This window comes from Acomys minous (genome assembly GCF_964271855.1).
Source record: "Acomys minous genome assembly, chromosome: 5".
Taxonomy (NCBI): Eukaryota; Metazoa; Chordata; class Mammalia; order Rodentia; family Muridae; genus Acomys; species Acomys minous.
This window is the reverse complement of record NC_140494.1, coordinates 88982583-88992212: the sequence shown is the minus strand read 5'-3', so window position 1 is coordinate 88992212 and position 9630 is coordinate 88982583. Positions and strand designations below refer to the sequence as shown.

Sequence of the window (9630 nt, the reverse complement as noted above, 5' to 3'; positions counted from 1 at the left end):
GTTCAGGTTAATCTAGCAGCTTGCCTGAAACCACTCATGTTTTCAACTTTGGTGGGACCCAGAAGACTTAAGGCAGATGAAGAAGACGAGTGCCATAGAAGTATCAAGACAGGTTTCCTGAGTGCTTACAGACAAGGGACCCAGTCCTGCACTCTCGTATTTACTACCTAGCTACAGAGGCAGGGGCAGGTGACAATGGACAGCATCTTCCAGTTGGCAGAAGGGACCACGCCTGAACATAAGACATCTACAGTGGAGGGTTCCACCATACCCAACGCAAGATTAGAAGAAAGTGCTTTCAACATTGTCATTAAATCTTTTATTAGGAAAATTAACAAACTCCCCATGCACATGATCCCAGATAGCAATACCATGCTTTCTCCTTCTGTCTTATAAAATCTTGACTTTGTGGATCAATGGCTTGTTCACTCCATCAATACAGCCTTCATTAACTTGGTTCTGTTTCCTCCAGGCTCAAAATAAAATCAAACTCTTCTAAAAAAGAAAAAGTGGGGGTCAACAGGGAGGGAAAGGGAGAACGGGTGTTGATCTTCTCCTGCACAGGGAAGCTGATGACAGGCACTGGCCGGCTACTTGACAAGTTCCTTCAGCAGGTAGTTGTCCATTCAAAAAGTATGGAATAGGGCTGGAGAGATGGCTCAGAGGTTAAGAGCACTGTCTGCTCTTTCCAAAGGTCCTGAGTTCAGTTCCCAGCAACCACATGGTGGCTCACAACCATCTATAATGAGATCTGGTGCCCTCTTCTGGCCTGCAGGAGTACATACAAATAAATAAATAAATATTACAAAAAAAAAAGTGTAGAATATCTTGGGGTACTGGCTACAGTGAGCATCTTAAGAGCCTTCTTCATGGTTGGCAAAGGTGAGGTCACCAGCTCAGGGTTAATACTTTCTCCACATTTAGGTCTTACCTTGAGTCAGAGGCTGAACTGAAAGTCTCTGGCGAGTGAAGAGAGTCATGGTTTTCAAGGGGCCACCAGTAGCCTTGTGGGCCTGGTGATGGGCTTTCAGTTCATCCAGGGAGATGAAACGCTTCATCATTCGAACAAACTGTACATCCACCTGTTGGACAGCATTGTAGGGGACAGAAACATGTTCAGCCAATCCTAAGCAATGGGTCACCATGTTGCCGAGCCTGTCCTTGAACTCCTGTCCCTGAATCAATTTTCAAGCCTCGGCCTACTGGGTGGCTAAGACTACAGTCTTGCTTCTGTGCCCACCCAGAGTTTTTGCTATTTGCAGGAGGTGCCTGGTGTTAGGGCTGCCAATATTTTGTTCTGTTATCCCAATTCAGTAAAACTGTATCTAACTGCGAGCTGGGCTGCGCTCCTTCACCCAGAAGCACCCCACACTCTTTCTCGCCTTTTGACCGTTCTCCCCTATGAAGCAGGAGGAACAATTAGTACTCACCATCGACCATTTAGGATTGTCCTCTTTGCTGGATGGGTCATAATGGGGATTGTTTTTCTCAAACTGTGTGTGGTCTGGGTACGCCTCCTTTACAATCTGAAAACAAATCCCAAATTTGCAATCATTTTAGCTCCTGACTTCCTATCTCTCTCGGCAGAGACAGCTGGTAGGTACTCAGACATCTGGAAATGGCAACCGAAGCAAGCATAGCTAGGAGAAAAATCCTACTTTTACAAAGTGTCACAGGTATATGCTAAAACTGTATGCTAACAGTTATTGTCAGAAACCATGGGTTTTTATTTTCTCCCAGATCCACACAGTTTTATCCTGAAAGTCTTAGCAAAGCGGAGCTACCTCAGAGGACGGGAAGTATTAGCAGGGTCTGAAAGAAGGCCTTTCTTCATATTCTAACCTTCAGCACACAGGTGATGGTCACGGCTCTGTGACAGGCAGTGTGGAGCGGAGTACATACTTTCGCTGTTGCCTATTTAAGCTGTAGGCTTACACGAGTAAGTCCCTGAAGAGAGGAATCCTGGCTAAAATGTGTGCACCTGACCTTCATAAGTCCCGCGATGCCTGGCTGTTTGCAGTTGCTGTGGTAGAAGAAGGCTTCTTCCTCCAACTTCATGGCCCTGAGGAAGTTCCGAGCCTGTGCCAGGGAAGAAACAAGGATTACCCGCCTACTGGCTGGGAAGAAACCAAGGCTGTTTTCACTAGATTTTTTTTTCCCTGTTTTGCAGCTTCTCTCTGATTCATAATAAGGCCCGTCCCTTTGTTCAGCGTCCTAGCCTTGTTCTAGGACACTAGCCAGAACCAAGCTACTTGCAGACTGCATGCTGTCACAGTGATTGTGATATTTCTGAAAACAGTTTCAGACAGAGTTCAAGGAAGAGCAAGCGCTGGCTGAAAAGGCTCTGCTGCTGCAGAGCTCAGTGGAGGGGGCAGGCATAGACCCCAGCCTAGGCTTCAGGGTCCCCGCCCCTTATCTCCTTACCTGATAGTTGCGAACACCATCCCAGCATGCTGTCTGCTTGGGCTGTGCTTTGAGATCCTCGATGCTGAACTAGGCAAGAGAAAATAAAATCACTAAATAGTCAGTGGCCAGTCGGTAAGTTCTCTCCATGCCCCTGAAGAGTGCCACAAGCTTTTCCGGAGTGGGATGCGTTGCTGGGAATTAGTTCCAGGGAGCCAGTGATGTAATGTAAGTAGAGTTTTACCTTGGGCTTTACATCATGGTCTTTGCTAATTAAGATATTAGTTGGATGGATAACCAGAATAATAAAGCAGTCTGCTGGTTCTCTGTGTTTCACTTATTAATGTATCCCAATTCTCTAATATTTCTATTTTCCTCCATCTATTAAAATCACCTATTCATTCCTTAAATATACAGCAACACTTGTCATGGAGACATAGGAGCATGGAAAGTAGTAAGAAAAGAAAATCAAACTAGTGCCAGGTGTGGTGGTGCCCTCCTGTAAGCCCAGCCCTCCTAAAACAGGGAAGGAGGATCTTAAATTCAAGGGCAACCTGGGGTACCTCAAAAGTTAAGAGGCCAGCTTGGGCTACATAGATCATCTCAAAAGCAAGTAACAGCCATATCAAACTAAGACTGATACTAGCAAATTGAACCATAAGGCTGATTTTATAAATAAGATTTTACCTGAACATAGTCACACCTTTGAATGTGTTGTTTGTGGCCATTTTCTTGTTAGAGACAGAGCTGAAACACAAGACTATAAAAACCTAACTGCCTTTGTGGCTCTCTGCAGAAAAAAAATCTGCCAACCCTTGCTTAGATAGGAAATCCCAAAGACAGAGCTAGGTGGGGCATGTTTTTTGTTTTTTAATTCTTCTGTCATATATTGCATACTTAACGACTGCAGTTTCTCTCCCCTCCTCTCCCCCCAATCTCTCCAGCATCCCTCCCCGCCAGCCCCTGCCTCCCTCAGAAAAGAACAGGCCTCCCAGGGACATCAACCAAAACATGGCATAACAAGCTAAAATAAGATCAGGGCATGCCTAATCTTAACATCTGAAATCTAAAATACTCTGGAATAGTCTAACATTCAAAAAGTCAAAAATACATGTGTATCTTATTGAAGCATTTAGATTTGGGGGTGGGGGTAGGTTGAGATATTCAAATTAATTGCAAAATCTAGAACACTTATGGTCCCAAGAATTTGATAAGGGTTGTCCGGCTTTAGGTTAAAGATAATAAATACTGTTGATTCTATGCATTTTTGCCTTTTCCTTCACCTTCAAAGATGAGAAGCTGGCGTCGGAACCCTATGGTAAAGCACACTCCCCACTTTTTAGTGGAGTCACGTGCATCTGGAGGATGTGTGGTGAGGGTGCAGCTTTCAGGTTCTCCCTTCACTGTGGGTACCAGGCCGCCAGCTTTACCCACCAGCCCGGGGCAGCAGCATGCCAGGACACAGGTCTAGCCTCACCTTCACGTCTACACCTTTCTCCAGGCGGCTTTCTGGCTCTGACTTCATCAGCCAGTAGTTGCTTACATTCTTGCCGCAGGTGTTGGAGGCTGGAGTCTTCTGAGGGCTGGTACTCTCTAGCTTATCTGATGCAGTTTCTGAGTTTTCAGTTTTAGCACGTTTTTCTGATAGCTCCTTCTTGTCTGCAATAGGAAAGCAAAGGAAAATAGCTATCACCTTGCTGGGAGGCAGTGCTCCATTGTGAAAAACTAACAAAAAACAAGCAAAAAAATGCACTCCTTGGTGTCATAACTGGACTCAGAACTAGGCTCTGTAAACACTAGTTGCAGCAACCGCAATCCCATATAGAAGTAACTTGGCCTCCTCTGTAGAAACTGCACAATACCTGCACCTTAGGGGATCAAAAATGACATCCTCTCGACTGAACCACTCAAACCATCAGCTCACATCAATTGCAACCACCTGCACTGGGCCCACAGAAGACTGGCCCTGTCAACAGTCATTCATGAATGGGGGCGGAGCTCACCAACTACTAAAACTATTGGCTACTGATAGACTCTAGGAGAGGGCGAGACACTGCCATGAGTTTTGTAGCCACTGCTGAGCCCACCAGCCTCCAGTAGACAGCTCCAAACCCAAGGCTTCCTCGCTGCCCCTGGTTAAACTCAGTAGGCCACAAACCACAATGAACGCATTTTGTGCATGAGGTTTGTAGGATACAGGTATAGGTATAGTAGCGAGATGGGAGAGGGTAGGATAAACGTGGTCTTAGGGCTAGATACATAGCTCTACCTCAGATTCTGTAAAACTTAGGTTCAATTCCAAGCACCCACATGGCTCACAATTGTCTGTAACTCCAGTCCCAGGGGATCGACCCTGTGACCTCTGCAGGTCCTGCATGAGCATGCTGCATAGACACGCATGCAGACAAAACACTCACACATACAAAATAAACAGTAAAACCCTTTAAAAGGTGCTGGGTGGTGGTGGTGCACGCCTTTAATCCCAGCACTTGGAAGGCAGAGGCAGGTGGATCTCTGTGAGTTCAAGGCCAGCCTCGTCTAAAGCGAGTCCAGGACAGCCAAGGCTACACTGAAAAACTCTGTCTTCAAAACCCAAAAAAACAAAACAAAAAATAGCCTGTTTTCATTCTGTACATTTGTGAAATTGTCAAACTTAATAAAAAAGTACACTCTTAAAGGATATCTTTTAGGTTCCTCATAGGGGCCCTATTGAATTAATAGTCAAGGGTACTGTAGTAATAAGTATGCCCACCTTAAGTCTGTGCCTTTAACCAGGCTTTTCTTTCCTGTGACGCAGTGAAGCACCTACTTGAAACTCGCTCACTGATTATTTGACAACAAAAAAGGAAAGACTCCATCATAATGTTCTGTAAGTATTAGCACTTTCATCATTATCTTACTCTGTTTTCTCCCTTCATACATGCCTGTCTGCTTCTTGAAGATGTCAAGGGAAATTTGAAAGAAGTTTAATCAGCACTATGTAGAAGTGTTTTTTGTTTTTTTAAACAACAACAAACTAGTTTGTTTTCTCCAATGACGGGGACTAAACCCAAAGGTTTTTACTCATGCCAGACGAGCCATCTGTCACTAAGCTATACCCCCACCCCTTTTTTGTTTTGTCTTTATTTTGAGGCACGGTCTCACTAAATTTCCATGGCTGGCCTTCAGCTCATTCTGTAGTCTAGACAAACTGTAATGTACAACCATCCACCTCCTGCATAGCTTGGACTATAGGTCTTTAGCATCAGGCCTGATTTTCCCACCTGCGAAGTTCTAAAAATTGAACTTGGGGCCTCAAGTATGCCAGGCCGTGCTCTACCACTGAACTACATCTCCAGCTCTGAAAGCTGGCTTTTACTAAGTGGATAAAAGAAAATGTGCTTGAGACACAGCATTCACTTCAACATACCAGGACCAACCCTAATTTGGTAAGTCAACACAACCTATGAGGTGTTCTGTCTGTCTGAACAGTGTGCTGCAGGTCATGGTCCAGTCAGTAGAATATAGCTATGAAGTAGTCACAGCGGTCATGTAAATCTGCCTGAACCTACAGTTCACTCTACTATCTCAGAATTTAGTTTGCTACTCTATCCGTCTTCATTAAATATCATTATGGATGCCTGAGGCTCTGAACTTAGCATATCTTAGCACAGTTTCCCAGCTGTCCATAAGAACAGGTATGCTTATGCTCATGTGCTTATGCCTTGTCCAGTCGTCATGAGAGAGGCCTCAGGCACCAGGATCTAAGTGCTCCATCAGGTCCCTTCCCTAGGAGCTGGGGAAACCTCAAGGAAGAAGGGGGTAGAAACTTCTGTAGGAGTCAGCAGGGATAGAAAACACTAGGAGATCACAGGCCACCAAATCAACTAAGCAGGGCTCTTACGAGCTCAGAGACTGAAACAGCAAGCCATGGGTCTGCAGCAGGTCCTCCGTGTAGATGTTATGTATGGCTGTTGGCTTAGTGTTTCTGTTGACTCCTAACTGTGGGAGCAGTGTCAGTGATTCTTTCTGTTTTGTTTTGGAGACAGAGTCTCTCTGTAGCCTTCGCTGTCCTGGACTCACTTTGTAGACCAGGCTGGCCCCGAACTCAAAGTGATCCACCAGCCTCTGCCTCCCGAGTGCTGGGATTAAAGGCATACGCCACCACGCCCGGCCCTGTGTCACTGATTCTTTTGCCTGCTCTTTTCCTCCTGTTATGCTGCCTTATCCAGCCTGCACATGAGAGCTTTTGCTTTGCCTTATTGTATCTTATTTCATCAAGTTTGGTGGTTATCTCTCAGAGGCCTGCTCTTTTCTGAAGGAAGAAGGAAGGGGAGCAGAGGGAGGGGAGGAGCGGAAGGGATCTGGGAGGAGTGGAAGGAGGGGAAAACTGCGGTAAAGATGTATGAAAGAAGAATCTATTTTCTATTTTAAAAAAAAGAAGAAGGGGCCTGGAGAAATGGCTCAGAGGTTAAGAGCACTGACTGCTCTTCTGGAGGTCCTGAGTTCAATTCCCAGCAACCACATGATGGCTCACAAGCATGTCTAATGTGATCTGATGCCCTCTTCTGGCCTGCGGGTATATGTGCAGGCAGAACACTATATACATAATAAATAAATAAATAAATAAATAAATAAATACATCTTAAAAAAAACAGGCATACTACATGTGATTAAATAACCACAATGTGTTGAAACCTGTTATTTCTAAAAGAGGCTCCCTCTACCTTCCACTGCTTAATTTCTGCTCTTTATCCACATAGCATACATTTTTGTGAATGAAAAAAAAAAAAGCCATGTTTTCTGAGTTCTAGAAGTTTGCTGGTGGAAAGTCTTCCCATTCTTTTCAGACTGGGCTCAAATTCTGCTCCCTTCTCAAGGAATTCCATGTGATTCCTCCTCTTCTATGCCAACACAAACCTGTCTTAAGGATTTTTTTCACTCATGTGTACCTGCATTTTCCTTTGGAGAAGGTAGTTTCTTCATTGTTCTCACTTTACAGTCAATTAATTGCCGTTTTCTTTTAAATTTTAACTGACACAGAAAACAAACACTGTACATATTTAATAGGCACCAACTGCCATATGGCGTTTCATACCTGGACACACTGTTTAATAATTCAACCAGTTTGACTATACTTCCTGGAACATCTATGTATTTTGAGTTACGGTCCTTAGAACTCTGTAGCCCAGGCTGGCCACCAATTTGCAGCAATCCTCCTGCCTCAGTTTCGCAAGCACTAAGAGGACAGGCAGGAACCACCTATTGCACATTCTTGTTAGTTTGTTGCAGCCCAGGCTGGCACAGAACACAGACAGTTGTCCGGATGACAAGCACAAGCTGTCATATTTGGCTCCAGTGCTCCTGTGTTCTGACATGTACGGTGCATCATCGTCAGGAGGAAACAGAGCAAGTTGCTGCCTACAGCAATCTGAGTTGAATTTACAACCTGGGATTGTTAAACCACACAGAAGACCTTCAAGGCCAGTAAGAGTGAAGCCAAATTGGGCTTTAAGATTTTAAGCTGGGCATGTTGGTGCATGACTGTAATCCCCAAACATTAGAGCCTAAGGCAGGAGGAGACTTGCTACAAGTTCAAGGCCAGACTAGGCTACAGCAGTCTGTCTGAAAACAGTTAAGAGGTTTAACGTAAAATTAAGCACAAGCATTAAGTGACAGTCGATGATGTGTTGGTAGGTAAGGGCACTTACTTCTCAGCCAAATGACCTGACTTCTATCCCCTAGGGCCCTTGTGATGAGAACCAACTCCACTGTACTAGCACATAGGCCATGACACATACACACAAAATCTGATAATCAGAACACAAGATAAGGACCGCAGAAAAGACCTACAGCAGACGGCTTCTAAGTATGCCTGTAGTACCTGCCTTAACAATAATTACAGAGAAGATTTGCGTAGCCTCTGAAGTCATATTGTTCAGGAAATGGAAGGTTAAGTAAAAATGTCTGTTGATTAGCAAACCTAGAAGCAAAGCACTTGGGAGTGGAGACAGAGGGTTCAGGAATTCAGGTCCCCCTGAGCTACTTAGCAATACCAAATTAACAGGCTGATAAGATAGAAAAATGAGGAAAAGAAATCTCTCCACCTCACCCCACCGTGTGTTTGTGATGAGAGGTGGAGGTCTCCTGTAGTCCAGGCTGGTCTCAAACTCTATATATAGTCAAGATCTCGAATTGCTGACCTTTCTTCTATTTCTAGCTTTTGACTTTTTTACTTTTCACATGAAACCATGCACGACTTTCTGTGCTTAGCTTATTACATTCAAAAGAATGATTTAAGGGTGGCTTAGCTGGTAAACGCATTTTTTTTTTTTTACAAAGCCTGATGACCTGAGTTTAAACCCTGATTTTCACACAGTGGAAAGGGGGTACTGATTCCTGCAAGTTATCCTCCGACCAAGGTGTGTGTGTGTGTGTTTGCTCACACTGCAGACACACCGTAAAAAATGTTAATAAGTCTAATTCTTAAAAGTCTGTTTCCACTCATGTTGTAAAAGATATTTATCTCTGGAGACAGGCTCCTGCTTATGTAGTATTCACTTGATACCCGCCACTATGTAACCCCGGCTTGTCTTGAACTCAAAGCAATCCTCCTGCCCCAGCCTCCGACTAAAGGCGTGGGCCACCTTAGTGCTTAATAACTGTTTCTTGAATGGACAAACAAATGGAAGGGACTTCAAGTGGAAGTCTGGCGGAAAGAGTAAAGATGACGATACGCAACAACTTTCAAGGTCCCTCCAAAATCAGGGAGTGGAAAAATAAACAATGCATGCCCCATGAAAACGTTCTTCACGTGCTGCCGTTTGCAGCCTCGGAGCAGCTCACCTGGGCCAGCAGCGGCAGTCAGTCTCTTCCGGGGTCTTGGCATGGTCTTTTTGCAGCCGGCTAAAGATAACCGGAAATGTCACAAGCAACTCTTCCAAAACCTGCACGGTGAAAGATGGAGGCAAGGAAGCCTAAAGGACCTGAGACTTGTGAAGAAAAGTCACGATTAAGCCGTTCTACTCCTTCCCTCCGTTATCTGTGCCCTTTCCGTTTCATATAGGCTGCCCCTAACCGCTCCTCAGTCCCTTCCTGATTTGGCTTTTCCCACCATCATTTTCTCAACACATTTAAAGAACCACCGGCAAGCCGATCTCCAAAGAGTTTTGAGTAGACTAGCGCGCCCAGGCGGGCTTGGTAGAAGGCGCAGTGCAGAGACGCCGCCCCGAGGATCTCTGGGAACTG

General features: G+C 44.9%; 1 protein-coding gene across 2 annotated transcripts; it reads right to left on the bottom strand.

The window, feature by feature from the left end:
- Positions 1 to 304: 304 nt before the first annotated feature.
- On the bottom strand, positions 305 to 9579 carry THYN1 (thymocyte nuclear protein 1). Of its 2 annotated transcripts, none has more exons than XM_084784201.1 (7): positions 9229 to 9579; positions 3881 to 4062; positions 2425 to 2493; positions 1987 to 2079; positions 1431 to 1526; positions 932 to 1082; positions 305 to 769 (listed from the first exon to the last, which is right to left on the bottom strand). In XM_084784201.1, exons 1-7 carry the CDS (start codon positions 9269 to 9271, stop codon positions 660 to 662), a joined length of 744 nt encoding a protein of 247 aa, XP_084640327.1. In that variant the 5' UTR covers positions 9272 to 9579; the 3' UTR covers positions 305 to 659. The 2 variants fall into 2 exon arrangements, with proteins under 2 accessions (XP_084640327.1, XP_084640328.1); XM_084784202.1 differs by having other exon boundaries at positions 305 to 495.
- Between the last annotated feature and the right edge of the window lie 51 nt (positions 9580 to 9630).